The sequence below is a fragment of the Anser anser genome (assembly GCF_964211835.1).
Source record: "Anser anser genome assembly, chromosome: Z".
Taxonomy (NCBI): Eukaryota; Metazoa; Chordata; class Aves; order Anseriformes; family Anatidae; genus Anser; species Anser anser.
The window spans coordinates 43,528-57,840 of NC_139723.1; the positions used below are offsets into that span (position 1 = coordinate 43,528).

At 63.8% G+C, this 14,313-nt stretch overlaps 3 protein-coding genes across 5 annotated transcripts; all 3 read right to left on the reverse strand.

Annotated features, from left to right (window-relative positions):
* Positions 1-1,323: 1,323 nt before the first annotated feature.
* LOC310889687 (maestro heat-like repeat-containing protein family member 7) lies at positions 1,324-5,807 on the reverse strand. 2 transcript variants are annotated; one of them, XM_083817551.1, is made up of 6 exons: positions 5,698-5,807; positions 4,997-5,173; positions 4,342-4,497; positions 3,395-3,496; positions 2,880-2,982; positions 1,324-2,566 (listed from the first exon to the last, which is right to left on the reverse strand). In XM_083817551.1, the coding sequence occupies exons 1-6, from the start codon at positions 5,770-5,772 to the stop codon at positions 2,499-2,501; spliced, it is 681 nt and encodes a 226-aa protein (XP_083673677.1). In that variant the 5' UTR covers positions 5,773-5,807; the 3' UTR covers positions 1,324-2,498. The 2 variants fall into 2 exon arrangements, with proteins under 2 accessions (XP_083673677.1, XP_083673676.1); XM_083817550.1 differs by having other exon boundaries at positions 1,324-2,982.
* A 1,321-nt stretch (positions 5,808-7,128) lies between these two features.
* LOC310889690 (uncharacterized protein) lies at positions 7,129-8,517 on the reverse strand (the record flags this gene model as incomplete). 2 transcript variants are annotated; one of them, XM_083817555.1, is made up of 3 exons in its annotated part: positions 7,129-7,270; positions 7,359-7,546; positions 8,125-8,517. In XM_083817555.1, the coding sequence occupies 3 exons, from the start codon at positions 8,515-8,517 to the stop codon at positions 7,129-7,131; spliced, it is 723 nt and encodes a 240-aa protein (XP_083673681.1). The 2 variants fall into 2 exon arrangements, with proteins under 2 accessions (XP_083673681.1, XP_083673680.1); XM_083817554.1 differs by having other exon boundaries at positions 7,211-7,546.
* Positions 8,518-9,819: 1,302 nt separating this feature from the next.
* On the reverse strand, positions 9,820-11,512 carry LOC310889682 (uncharacterized protein; the record flags this gene model as incomplete). The annotated part of the gene is made up of 3 exons (XM_083817533.1): positions 9,820-10,626; positions 10,872-10,983; positions 11,427-11,512. The coding sequence occupies 3 exons, from the start codon at positions 11,510-11,512 to the stop codon at positions 9,820-9,822; spliced, it is 1,005 nt and encodes a 334-aa protein (XP_083673659.1).
* Between the last annotated feature and the right edge of the window lie 2,801 nt (positions 11,513-14,313).

Consider the following 14,313-nt stretch of genomic DNA (forward strand, 5'->3'; position numbering starts at 1 on the left):
TTCAGCAGACCCGCTGCCTCTCCTTACTGGGGCACCTCTACAGCCTGGAGGGCACATCAGGAGGACGGAGGTTCTCCCGCCTGGCAGCTCTCATGAAAGCCAACACAGACAGGAGAATGGACTCCGCTCAGGAAGAAGACTCCCACTCCGCCAACTGCCTTTGTATCCCTCCTCTTCTTAGCGTGTCTTAATAAAACATCTGCTCTCTTATGGTGGTGGTTGTCGGGGCTCGCCAGGGGAGGTTCAGGTTGGAAATAAGAAGAAAGTTCTTCTCAGAAAGGGAGAGCTCGCTCCCACAGCGAGAGATGCGGGGCACTGAAGAAGGCCCGTCAGCACATTGCTGCACATTGCACACACAGCTGCATTGCCGGGGAGGCGGTCTGAAGGCTCCCTTGGGGCCCGTGTGGGCACCTGGAGGGAGACGGCATGGTCAGGGTGGGACACGGGCAGCTGCCAGGGGCTGGCACCGGTCTGCAGGGCAGGCAGGGCGCTGCTGCCACCGTGCCAGCATTGGCCTCAAGACCGGGTGGGCACGGGCCAGGCTGCTCTGTGCCCACAGAGGCCCGTCCCACCCCCACTGGGGGGCACAGAACCCCCAGCGCTGTTGCGACCGCTGGGCTGGTGCCCGGGCAGCTCAGCCTTCCCCCCCTCCCCGCCCCACTGGGTGTCCCCTCGCCTTCTTCTCCGCTCCCAGTTTGCCATCGGGCAGGTGCCTCCCCTCCAGCCTTGCTCAGGGCAGGTATTTCCTCCCCGAGACGGCGTGGGGTGCGTTTTTCTGCCGTTTTCCTTTGCGGGTCTCCGGGAAAACGGTTTGGGAAGCCGAGGACCCGAGGACCGGCGCGGTTGCGGCCCCCTGCCGCCACCTGCTGGCCGAAAGCCGGTACTGCAGGCTAAGCGGCCCCGCGCATGCGCGGTGGCGCCTGCGCCGCCGGCACTCTCGTCGGTGCCCCTGCCCGCGGCAAAATGGCGGCGCCCTGCTCCGGGGCAGAAGGCGCGTCGGCTCGGCTCGGCTCGGCTCGGCTCGGCTCGGCTCGGCTCGGCTCGGCTCGGCTCGGCTCGGGACGGGACGGGACGGGACGGGACGGGACGAGACACCACACCACACCACAACGGGTTTGGTGGTTGGGGCCGCCCCGGGACGGCGCGCGGGGCGAGGCGGCGGGCGGTCGGGGCGCCGCACGGTCAGCAGCAGTTCCTGGGGCAACGGCCCTTGTGCGGGGCGGGGGGCGCGCCGCGCCGCGCCGCGCCGGACCCGTGCTCCGCGGGGCTGTGGGGTCTGGCGGCGGCGAGCCCGGCTGAAAAGGGGCGGGGGAGGGAGGGAGGGAGAGCGAGGAGAGGGAGAGGAGAGGAGAGGCGGGGAACGGCCCCGGGGGGGGCGTTCTGGAGTCCCCGCGGGGTCACGTGGGCTGCTCCGTCCCGAGGCATGCTGGGAGCTGTAGTCCTGCGCTGCCGGGCGGCCGCCTCGGTCGCTGCGCCGCGACTGACCCCGTCGTCACCGTCGCTTTGGCCCGCGTAAGGCGTGTCACACCCCGGTGTGTGCTCCGGGGGGGTGACAGCTCAGCCTATGTTCCTGCTTTTAGGTAGCGAGTGACTCTAGTCATATGCGTCTTCGTTGTGATTGGTATAAATTTTTCTCGCTTTTGCGTTCGCTCAGGGAAATTCGGAGCGCGTGCTCAGTGAGAGGGAGTTGCACCTTGGAGGCAGGTAGCCTTTGGAACGGAGGTGTATCTGGGCATTTTAATGAGATTATAATGAGCAAAGTTCATGCAGGGGACGTGAGTAGGCTGTCAGCCAGCCTCAGGGCTGGCCATGCAATCTATCGGCTCCGTACCATCGGGCTCGCTCTAAAATTGTGCTGTTCCTAGCCAAATGGCCCGAGGCCCAGGAAGGCCGAGGCGGTGGGTTGCTCTAACACGCTGCGGCCAGGGAAGCAAAAGCTTTCCTTCTCCTTTCTTGGTTTCGCAGCCTAGCAGAGCAGCTTGGTGCCGTGGAGTTTTCTAACCGTCCGGTTTTCGCAGAAAAAATGACACGTTCAAGCGGTGAAGAAAGAGGGCTGTTTCTTTGGGGAAAGCCCAGCAGAGGGCGCAACGAAGGGAGCACACGAAGGGGCAGGCAGGGCCCGAGGGCTGCAGCTGGGCTCAGCGCTGAGCACAGCTGCAGCAGCACAGCCAGCCAGCTCTCGGGACGCGGGGCCTCCTCTCCCACACTCTCCGGAGCCGGTAACGTAGCGCTTGCAGGCTGAATTCAGAGGGAGCTCGCAGGACCAGGATGGTTTCAGCCACCAGGGAGGAGACCGAAGGGCTGCTGTAGCCCTCCGTGCTTCTGAGTGCTGACGTGGAAAGGAAGAGAGCGGAGGTCAGAGCCCGTATCAGTGGGAAGCAAGCCCAGGAACCCCTCCTGCCAAGGCCGCCCCACCTCCTCGGCTGGGGCAGGGGTTGCAGCTCACTGCCCAGGGTCTTTTCTCCTCCCAGCCAGTTCCTGCTGATACCCCACTGCCCTCACTCACCCTCAGTGATGTTCTTCAGCTTCTCCTCGCGCCCATCCACCAAGTGCTGCCCGGCAAGCCCTAGGTACACACAGCCCATCACAGATCCCGCTGGCCAGCTCGGCCCAGACACAGTCCCCCCTCAGCATCCCCGCCGGCTTGGCCACGTGTGCCCAAGCGTGACGACACCCAAGGAGGCTGCGAGGCACCCGCTAAGCTTCCCACCACAACCGCTGCGTGGGCAGGGGTGGGCGAGGGCGGCAGGGAGCCCCACAGGCACTCCAGGCCCACTCTGAGCAGGCAGTGCTCTGCAGCCGCGTGGCTGATTCCACAGCAGCTGGGGCTGGGGCCGAGCTGCTGTGCGGCACAGAGGGCCCGTGGGGTTGTGACTCACCAATGAACCTGACGGCCGCCTCTTGCAGGGGCTCCTGGGGGCTCCACAGGTACGGCAGGCTCTGGCACAGGTAATCATCCACTCTGCTGCTGTGCCTCAGCAGCTGGAAGAGAGCAGTACATGTGGATGCGGCTGGTGCAGCCTCTCCCCTTGGCCAGGCAGGCCCTGTGCCCGGGACTGGCTTCCCCTGCCGGGACACCTGATGCCCAGCCAGCAGCCAGCTGGTGCTGGGGCGAGGCTTTGGAGGGAGCAGGGGGCAGGGTGCTGAGGTGCCACCCCGCTGCCAGGGGTCAGCTGTCGGCATGCCTGGGACCTGGGAGAGCGACGAGGCTGTCGAAGAGCCTGTACTGCTATGTGCTGGGGGGTGGGGGTGGGGGCGCGTGCGTGGCTGCAAGCTGGGGGCTCTGGCCTGCAGCAGTGGCTAGAGGCAAGGGTTACCCACCCCACACCCTGGGCCAGGGCTGGCAGGCCTCGCCTGGGCCAGGTTTTGGGAGCCCTCGGGCAGTTGTCCTTACCAGGCACTTGCCAACCCTCTGTGGCTGCGCTGTCTCCAGCAGGTTCCTGAGCTGCTTCCACTTGAGGAGCTTGGCAGCACCAAGGAGGGCTTCCCGAGAGGCCTGCAGAGCAGCAGAGAGCGGGAGATGAAACAAGTGCGCGTGGGACAGGACCTGGTTGTCCCGCACGTCGTCAAGGCTCGGGGGCTTTCCCGGCCCTTGCTGGGGAGGTGCAGCAGCCGGGGAAGGCGTCTGCCAGAGGGTTCAGTGCTCGAGCAGAGGTGTGGGGCAAGCACCAGGCTTGGCAGTTTGTGCTGCTGGGGCTGCAGGACAGAGGTCCCCCAGAGCTGCTCATCTGCAGCCAAGGCCAGGAGGCAGCCGAAGCGCTGCAGTCACCGAGGCGCCGCGGCAGGAGGCAGCCGGGGGCACCACCCACGGGGACCCCAGCAGGCTGTTCCCTAGGGCCTGGGCTCCAGAGCCCGCCACCGCGGACACAGGGCCAGAGCCCTGCCCTGGCTGCAGCTCCCTTCCCAGGCCGGTGCCCGTGAAAACTCTAGTGCCTAGGTATCCGTGGCTACGCACCACTGCTGAGCACTGCTGGGAGCAGGCAGGGCGGGCCTGGAAAACGCCCGTGCCCACCTTCTCGGCCCCTGACAGCTCTAGGGCTGCAGGAAGCCTCCCAGCGGGCTGTTCTGTGGAGGGCGGCGTGTGGGGCTGGATGTGGGGCAGGGAGAGGCCCCTCCGCTCTGGCCCTTTGTGTGGGTGGAGGCGCAGCAAGGGCAAAACGGCTGTGGTGGGCCTGGTGCACGCACGGAGGGGCTCTGCACCTTTCTTCTGGATTCAGGAGCTTCGGCCCCAGGGTGAGGCACGTTCAGAGGGAGCCTTGCTAACAGCCCGTGCCCCTGATGCGCAGGCCCTCCTGAGGGGTGTTGCCCCCTCAAGCGACCGCTCAGCTTAGAAATCCCCACCTGAGCCACACACTGGTTCTGGTCGTGCAGGTGGAAGAAGAGGGGGAGGAGGGTGCTCTGCACTTGCTTCTTCATCTCCGTTTCATGGGTGCCCTCTGCCACCTCCATGGCGTCCTTGCAGAGAAGGATGGAGAGCTCTCTCACGCAGCTGGACTCCTGGCGAGACAGAACAAGTGAGGACCTCAGTCCAGGCTCTTCCGAGCTCACAGTGAGCAAGGGGTCGGTGTGGCTCATAGGGAGACACGCTCCTGGCTCTCACGCTGCAGTGAGCTGTGGTAGGTAAGGCCAAGCGTGCAGGCAGTGCAAAATGGCTCAGGACGCAGGAAGGGCAAGGCAGTGGGTTGCAGATGCTCCACCCTGGGGCTGGCAAGGGGACACGTGGCAAGGGGAGAAGCTGCCACGGGCAGCGAGGGGCCGAGGAGAAGTTGCCGTTGTGGAGCACACGTCTGCAGGGCTCTGCACAGGGAGGGACTGCCCCAGCAGGAGAGCCCAAGAAGCACCAAGCAAAACGTTTCCAGCACGTGGCCAGGGGTCGTGGTGGGAGAAGAATTCGCAGGCCAGTGAGACACGCGGAGAGGGACGCACCACCCCCAGGCCACGTTCACGTGCCCCGTGGCCACGCTGGCCAAACCTCCCGCTTGCCCACCAGCCTTACGTTTTCAAAGAGGGGCAGGAGCCTCTCCGGCAGCTGCAGAGCGATGGGGCCAGCCACCTGCCCATCTGCCAGCCGGAGTGCGTTGCGGAGGACAGTCAGGGCCTTCATACTGATGTCGCCGTCGGCATCCTGCAGTTGCTGCATGACCTCTGGCAGCAGGCCTTGCAGAGTTACTGCCTGCATGAAACACAGCAGTTCTTTTTCAGAAACACCGAGGACCACTCCAGCAGAAGCCCTTTGCTCACAGCGGGCGCAGCCCAGGGCAGAGGTCTGTCTCCAGGCCAGCACGGAGCATGCTGAGGCCCCTCGGGACAGAAGGCTGCTGCCTTGGGTTGCAGAAGCAGCCACTTGTGTCAGCCTGGCCCCGTGTGGGGGCTCATCTTCCCAACCTCAGCAGGATGACTGCTCTGGGTAGAGTGCTCCTGCAGCTGAGGCAGCCCCGCGCTGGCCGGCCTGGGGCCTGGCATTGACCTCTTCCTGGCACAGCAGGAGGTGCCTTTGAGCGGACACCGGTGCCGCTCTCCTCGTGCTGCACGGTCCAGGGGCTGGCCAGAAGCGCTCAGGGGCCGATGAAGAAGGCAGTGAGAGCAGTGGCGCCCCTCCCGATTCCTGGCAAAGTCCAAGCAAGCCTCTGCGGGCAACAGCGCCTGCAGCCCCGCCCCAGGTGGATGCCGCCACTTGGCCCAGATGCCCCCACTCACTGTCTTGGGTCTCGTAGACAGCACGACGAGGCTTGTGACCGCCATCCTACGCAGCACCAAGGACTGACTGTGCATGTGTGACTGAAGAAGGGTCAGGATGCAGTCGTCGATGTGCTGCTCAAAGTCGACGCAGTCCAGCAACTGAAAGACACCCAGCAGCCCCGTGAGGGCCTGGCCCAGCCGGCAGGACTCCTGGCAGTACGCTGAATCACCCCTCCCACACAGCTCGGGGCAAGGGCCCCGGAGCCAGTCACAGCTCTGCCTCGCGGCACACAGTGCAGCTCCCTCGCCCGCTGCTTCTGCCCGCTGAACCACTTGCAGCCTTTTGCTCCCTGCACTTTCGGAAGAGGTTGTGTGCAGGGAGCTGTCCCCCAGGACGGACAAAATGCAAATGCTTCAGGCTCGGTCCCTCAGTGGAAAAGGCCTCAGTGACTGGGAGGAGAGCGCAGTCACCAGCCCAGCTCCATCAGACTGGCAACTTGGCCCCTCCCCTATCTGCCAGACAGCCCGGAGTTTCAAGACACCTTGGAGAGGCACCACTTGCCGCTAGGCCCTACCTCCGTGAAGACAGCCATGGCGACGATCTCCTTGTGCTTCCGTCTCTGGCAGAGACCCGTGACTGCCTCTTCAAACATCGAGGCGCAGTAGAGTGGTGCTTCGCTTCGCAGAGCCCTGGCCAGGGGAAGAACACATTGGTAGCACCAAGCTGGGCAAACGAACCTCCTTGGGACTGCGCTGCCAGCGCTAGCTGCTATCCCATGGGCCAGGCCAGGGCAAGGCTTGCATTTCTGCGCTCTGCTTCAGCAGCTGGTGCTATCCGCTTGAGGAGAGGCCGCCCGCCCTTCGCCATACACCTTGCCTTTGCAAGCATGGAGGGTGACGAGCATAGATGTGCTCGGTTTACTGAGAGACGCCCCGCCTACACGCAAGTTGTGGCCTTCCAACAGATGCCATTTCCTGACCGCTTTCGATCCCCAGGCCCCCGGGCCTTCCCATGCTCGCTGGCCACCCTTCCGGCTGCTCTGCCACACAGCTGCAGCGCAGGCTGTGGCACTGCCTGCAGAGCCAGCCCCAGCACTCTCCTGTCCCGCTGGTCCCCGAGGAAGGGGCGCTTTGGAAGGTGACAGGTCCTGCGAGTCCTCCTCGTGCACCGGGCAACAGCAGCCCTTCTCCCAGGAACTCTCAGAGGCAGCGGCGTGGAAATCACAGAATGGACCGTAGGATGGCTCGGGTCGGAAGGGACCTTAAAGATCAAAGCGGCCACTCCCCCTGTCGGTCTCTTCTGAGATCCCTCCGTCACCAGCACTCAGGGTCAGCGTTGTCCCTCAGACCCCTGGGCACACCCCAGCAGCCACGAGGAAGGGGATCACGTGGGGCCCTCCACCTCCGGGAGAAGAATGCCAGGGGAGACAAGGACAACTGATGAGGCGCTCACCTAGTCAGCACAGCGACACCTGTGTGGAAGGTCTCAGGGCTTAAAAGCATGTCCCAGCCACCCTGCGTCTGGATGTCTTCAACCAAAGCGGCACCCTTCAGGTGTTGGAAAAGCGCTCTCATGGTCATCACAGCAGTCCTGCATGCAGAGCACAGCGTGCGTCACATGTGGAGCCCCGGCCCTGGCTCTGGCCTGGGGCACAGACCTGGCAGTGGGGATGGAGCACCTGAGAAAGCTGCCCGGGGGCCACATGCGCTCCCCCGTCTGACTGCTGCTCATGCTGAAGTCCTGCAGCGTGCACTCGTGGGTGAAGGAGATCTGGAAGAGCACGGCAACGTAGGACTTGTGGAACAGGGACTGCGCAACGCCTTTGCTGGAGGGCAGCTGGAAGATCTTGTGCATGGCACTGGTTACCTGCAGAAAACAGCCAGGCGCAGCTCTCAGTGCACGGATGTCCCTGCAGCACTGTCAGAGCTTGCGGGTTGGGGGGTGGGGGAGGTGAGGGCGAGGCGCCGCTCTGAGCTGACGGAGACACCAGGGCAGAGCCTGCTGCCTGGCTGCCTGGCCTGGGGCCCAGCCCCAGCGACTCTCTGGGGTCGGCTCTGCTTTGTGTCACGGGCAAGCCAGCTTTTCGTATCCAGAGCAAAGGCCCCAGCAGTCCCCGGGGGTCCTGCCAGCTGCCCTGGGCTCCCTGGGCCACACCTTGCAGCCTGCTTGGGCCAGGGAGCCGCCCTGCCCCGGGCTGCCCAGCAAGGCAGGAGCAGGTGGGGAGGGAGGAGGACGGAGAGTGGCAGCGCCGGGGCGGGCTGCGTGCCTGTGCGCAGTGGGGCCCCAGCAGTGCACGTGGCCCTGCTGGGCTCTGGCTCCCGGGCCCCCTGACTGGGGAGCCCCAGGGGAGGCTGTCGTTCGGGAACAGGGGAAGAGTGGAGGAGGGGACGGGGAGGGGAGTGCAGCCCCGCTGGGGGTGAGCGAGGCCTGCTCCAGGAACTCACAGCCCAGGAGCGGACGCAGCTGTGGTGTGGGCCGAAGCCATCGTGCTCAGGCCCTGTGCGTTGCATCAGCAGGCTTCTCAGCACGTCCTCTGCAACGCGGGGCTCGGAGACCATCGTCTGCCACATGGCCGTGGCAACCCTGCAGAGACAAAGCATGCTGTCGGTGGGGCCACCCCAGCCACCGCCCCTCGGCCTGTGCCGGCCCTGGGCGTCCTGAGCTGTGCCAGAGGTGGATGGGTGGGCCCCATACCTATCGCACCACGGGAAGGCCTCCAGCAGGCCCTGGACCGCATGCTCGGGGTCCAAGGAGGTGATCTGGAAAAGGGTCCTGTTCAGGCTGTCCAGGAGTGACTCCTTGCTGACCGACACCAGGCAGTCGTGGATGATCTGCATGACCCATGGCACCTGGACGAGAGACGAGGGAGAATGGAGCAGAGCACAGCCATGGCCCCAGCTGCCACCAGCAAATGCTTCCCTCCTGTGGCTCTTTGCCAGCCCGAATGGCTGTCGGGGGCTCCCAAGCCCTGGACGCAGACCAGGGGGAACAGCCCCCAAGAGGGAAAAAGCACAGGGAAAAAGCAATCCGTCTGCAGACTGCTAACCTCCTCCATCTGTGAGTCTGTGATCACATCCAACACACGGGCAACCACCTTTGTGTCGGCGACCCTGGGCTGTGTCATGCCCTCCAAGACGGTGAGGACGAAGGCCCTCCTCTCGATGGGGAGGAGGAAGCTGCCAAAGACCTGTGGGAGGGAAGACATGTCACACAGCCTGCCCTGGTGGCGGGGCGCAGCTGAGCGGTGGGGGCAGCTCTGGAGAGGGAGCCAGGGCAGTGCTGGCACTGTGCCCCCAGCACAGGCAGGAGCAAGGGCTGGCCTCGGCTGGGGTGACTGTAGCCTCAGTGGCTGCAGAGAGGGAACCGCCGCGCAGGGTGAAGGCAGGTGGTGGAGGTCAGGGTCGGGGCACACTTGGCTGTGTGTGGGCAACCAGGCCTTGCGGGTGGCCAGGACAGCTGGAGCTGCGGTGCTGATGCTGGCCACTGACCCCAGCCTTTGGCTACTCCCTGCTGAGACATGGTGGGACCCCGCAGCCGGCTTGCTGGTAGGCCGTGACGGACCCTGCCTCCTGCCTACAGTTCCTGGGGCGCTGGTTCATCCAGGTCTCCTGTCAACCTCACAGCCGAGAATCCCAGCGAGGGAGGGGCTGATTACCGTCATCTCGTTAGCAGTCTCCTTGGGCAGGAAGGTGCTTGGGCATTCCTCCTCCAGCCTGAGCTTTGGATGGGCAGGTGTCATCATGTAGCCTGGGCAGCAAGGGAAACAGAGGGTGGGTGAGTGGTAGGAATGACGGAGAAGCTGCTGCTTGGAGAAGACAGCTGAGAACATCAAGGAGAGCTCTGTTTGTGGCAGGGCCCTGTGTCTGGCAAAGAGGGGCACTCTGCGTTGGGTGGGGGTGGGGACAGGAGACATGCCGGGGAGGAAATGGGTCTTCTGTTGCAAGGGGGAGAAGGGCAAACCGCCTCGTAGTCTGCAGAAAGGCCAGAGAGTTTGGTCCGGCTTTCTGCTCTGAAGCAGGAGAGAAGCCCCGCGATGCTGCTACTGCTACAGGCTCTCCAGTCCGCTGGTTCTCAGGAGTGCCACTAAGCCACTGCCCCAGGGGACATCCTGCTGCTCCGACAGGGGCTGTGGGAGCCCCCTAGGGTTGGTGCAGCACAGCTGCTCCCCTGCTCCGCCGTTGGAGGAATTTGCCGCTCCTTCCTCTAGCTGGGGAGGGCGGACAAAGCGGCACAGCACCGTGCCTGGTGTTGACTGGGCCCTTGTGTCTGGAAGGTGCCGGCCCGCCCCAGCCTCTCTTACTCTGTCGCACCATCATGATCCTGTGGATGGCGTGCAGAGCCTCTGCAGACGCGCAGCTGATGTCGTGGTCCTCCTCGGCACAGCACAGGGTGAGGCACCCCATCAGCTGCCCGAGGAGTGGCACAGGCTTCGTCTGGAAGGGGCAAAGGTTGACCGTGCCCGCTCTGTGTCTGGACAAGTCCTGGGGGTGAGAGGATGGACAGCGGTAGCTTGGCTGAGCTGGTGCGCTTGAGACACCAGGAAAGGGTGAGGGGGTGCTCAGAGTTTGCCTGAACCACCAGCTCCTTACCTGCACCAGAGAAGCGGGGACCAGGACCTCGCTCAGTCTGGCAATCCTCCCCACGGCACACCGACGCGCTGCCACTTTCTGGGATTCTGTGAAGGGCAGCAGGGCCTGAGAAGAGAAAAGCTGCTGGTCTGCCTTGGGATGCGGTGGCAGCTCCCATAGCAGCAGTTCTGCGAAACGCCGGGCAGGGTTTACGCAAGGCGCCCAGGCTTCTCCTGAGCAAGAGAAGAGCCTGGAAAGCGGGGCTGCCCCGTCGCGGCCTTGGGGACAGACCTGCAAGATGATCTCCAGGGTGGTGGCAGTGTAGCCTGGCGAAGCACACACCAGCACTTCCAGCACGCTGTCCAGAGATTTCAGAATCTGTAAGGAGGATAGAGCGGGTGGGGCTCTCTTGCTGGTCTTTCCTCATGGGAAGCTGGCTTGAATGCCTGCTGCCTGAGGCAGGCCTCAGCTGCCCAGTGGTGCCAGCAACCTGCCCGGTGGTGTTTCAGGATCTCTGTTGTCTCTCTGCTTCTCCTGTGGTCTTCCAGCAGCCAAAGCTAACTAGGAAGAAGTGCGCGGGAACTGACTGGCAGCAGGCTCTCTGTAGCTCACTCAGTGCTTACCTGAGCATAAACTGAAGCATCCAACTTGCCCCTCTCCCTCTCTGGAGCAAGAGAGCAGATGGTGTTGATGCAGGGGCCGAGGTGCTGTGACAGCACTGCTAGGTTCTCTTTGCTGCAAGGAGAGGAGAGAAGGCGCCCGTTGGATGCTGGCACTAGGAGCAGTGCCCGGATGCCCTGGAAGGGTGACCGTAGATGTCAGGGCCTGGAGTCACCAGGTGGGACCCGTACTGGGTGGGCAAGGCTTGTGTGGAAGCATCTTCTCCCTCTCCCGTGCTGCTGAGCCAGGGACAGAGGGCAGTCATGGCACGCAGTGCCCAAAGCCCTTTCCAGCTCCTGCCTCTCCCTTCAGGGAAAAAAGCCGGGAAGGGAGACGATGGAGAGCCCCTGGGCACGGCACCCTCTGCCCTCCCATCTGTCCCACTGATGGGCAGAGCGCAGGGGAGAGCAGAGGCCCTAAGACAGAGCACCGAAGTCCTGCCGGGAAGGGGGAAGCCTGCTGCTGTCAGGCCCATGCTGTGGAGAGGCCCTGGCCAAGCCAGCGTCTGGGGAAGGTACCTCCTTTCAGTGATGGCGTACGCAGCTTGCCAGCCCAGGAACATCACGGCGCGCAGGTGGGCAGAGGATGACTTAGGCAGTTGCATCTGGAGGGAGACAGCATGGTCAGGATGGGACACGGGAAGCTGCCAGGGGGTGGCACCGATCTGCAGGGCAGGCAGAGCGCTGCTGTCACTATGCCAGCATTGGCGTCAAGACCGAGGGGGGGCACAGGCCAGGCTGCTCTGTGCCCACAGAGGCCCGTCCCACCCTCCCCTGTGCACAGAAACCCCAGTGCTGTTCTGACCGCTGGGCTGGTGCCCGGGCAGCTCAGCCTTCCCCCCCTCCCCGTCCCACTGGGTGTCCCCTCACCATCTTCTCCGCTCCCAGTTTGCCATCGGGCAGGTACCTCCCCTCCAGCCTGGCGCCGCAGAGGGTGCAGATCGAGGCCAGAAACTTCAGCTTCGAGTCCTCTTCCTGACAGTCAGGGAGCAGAGAGACAAACAGGGAGGGTGAGAGGGCGGCAACGTGGCCGGCAGGGCCACTGCACCGCGGGGCGTGCAGTGATGGCACGAGGGGCCAGGAGGGCAGCAGCTCAGCACAGCCAGCAGCCCTCCAAGAGCCTGTGCGTGGGCAGCAAACACGGCGGCTCCCAGCTGGGAGCAGCAGGCTGAGCCTCGCGCACTGACAAAGTCTGCAGTTACCTTTTGGGTGCCAGTGAGAAACGCCCAGAAGTAGTCACAGGCTTCCTTGTCCTTGCCCTCCAGCGGCCTGCTGGAGGCAGCAGAAGCAGCATCTGATTAAGATAGAGTGGGCAGAGCTGTAGGCGGGGCAGGAGGCAGAGGGAAGAGCCGTGCCCTCTCTTCAGCCCTGTGCCCACTGCCCTGCCAACTGCAAGCCCTGGGTCACAGCACCGATGCCCCCTCTCCTCAAGGTTGCCGCTGGCAGCAGAGCAGGAAAGGTGCCTGTCCTGCAGCACCGCAGCCTCCTGCCAGGTGAGCAGCCTTCTGCTGCCTGTCCCCGCAGCAGGAGCTGGGTCCCCTCCCCTCTCTCCCGCTGGGAGCCTCCCCTCCTGCCAGGGGAGGCTGTGCTGGGGCTGGCTCCTGGCTCACAGCCGCCCTGCCCTTCAGGAACCGGCATGCCCCCCGCCGGCTGTACCCCACTGCTGATGTTCCAGGGAAACGGGCTCGTGCTGCAGAACAGGGTGCACTCGCTGACTTTGGTCCCGCCCGGCCCGCTGCGGACCCTCGCTCGCTTGGCTTCCTCAGTGGTGGCAGTGGCATGGCAGTGCCATGCTGCGGCACTCGTCCCTGGCGAAGCCCCGACTGCAGCCTGCTGGGGAGCCTTGGCAACTGGGGCCAGGCTGGACGGGCCCAGTGGTGCCTGCGTACTTACCCTCCTGGAGCAGATGGGTTTCCCCCAGAGAATCGGCAGGAGACCTGCCATCCTTCTCAGCCACCAGGATCCTGGGGGCAACTAATAGCAGCCCTGCCAGGGCAAGATCTTCAATGCCCTTTTGGGCATCTTCAGGAGCCTCACAACTCTTGCCTTGTCCCATTGTGATCCTCCTGGGAACTGTGGGGCTGCCCTGCTGGTGCTGGGTAGTCATGGCTGTCCCAGGGACGAGTCACAAAGGGCCCTGCTGTGACTTGTCACCCGGGTCAGAAGGGGGAAGGCGTCTCCAGGGCGGAGGGCGTGAGGCCCGGGCACCTGAGTCCTCTTGGATGCCCCAAGGCCTCTGTGTGCCCTCACAGCCTCTTGGGACCTCCCCGTGGCTCTGTGGTGCGTCCCAGAGTGCCAGTGTGCCCGAAGGACCTCCCTTTGTCTTCATGGGCACACCAGAGCCTTGCCTCTCCCTCTCAGTGGCCAGAGCGGCCATGGAGGTAACCTGGCAATCCTGGGAGACGTTCTGACAGAAAAGGTCTGCTAAAACACCGGCAGATGCAACTGCCAGGCAGCCTGCAAACTGCTAATCCTTCAGAAGGCCCAGGTGGCCTCTTGGAACTTTAGCTGCGTACCTAAGAAGCAGAAACCTCCCTAGCGACCACTGATAAGGGCAAAAAGGAGGAACTCTAACAGCAGTTTATTGTCTGAAAAGGTGAAAAATACTTTGGGAAAGGGGGAAAGTAGGAATGTCAGCCCCTCTTGGCTCTTTAAGAAAAAGCAAGAAAAGAAAGCAGTTTGGCAAATGTAAGATTTTTCTCTGAGAGAATAGGAAACGTCACTGGTTGTCGCCAGTGAAAGATCACAGAAATTAGCAGCATCTCTTGGCTGATCTAATAGGAGGTGTCCTACACCCTCTTACATCTCTGTGACACAGAAATGACCTGGTCTGGACCAAAAAGGAAGCCTCTCTCTTATAAGAACTTCTCGTGCCATACAAACTCTTGCCGAGGCGACCGGCTCCGGGGCAGACGCGTGCTGCAGCGGAGCGTGGGATCGGGACAGGCAGGGCTATTTTTCGGGCATCGAGCCTACGTGAGGGAGCCGCCAGGCACCGGCAGCCCTCGTGAGGGAGGCTGACGAGGCGTAGGCGGAGCCAGCAGCGTCAGCGACAGCTCCTCCCCCCGGCCGTTCAAAGGCAGCCCTTAGGGAGCGCGAGCGACCAGGAGCGCCACAAACAGGGCCGGCAAACAGGGAGTGACGCGGCAGTTAGCGAGGCAGTTAGCGAGGCAGTTAGCGAGGCAGTTAGCGCGGGCAGGGCGGGCAGGAAGGGCAGACCGCTCACACCCGCCCATAGGGACAACTCCTCCAACGGCACTCTCCCGTCAGCTGGGCTGCGATGGTCTCCACCAGGCACGGTGCTTTCTCTAGGAAGTCAGTGCACACCCAGACCGACTGCCCGTCCAAACATGCGGCAGTTCAGGTCTCCGGATGCGGGGAGTGTCTGAGCCTCTTGCTGCCATCG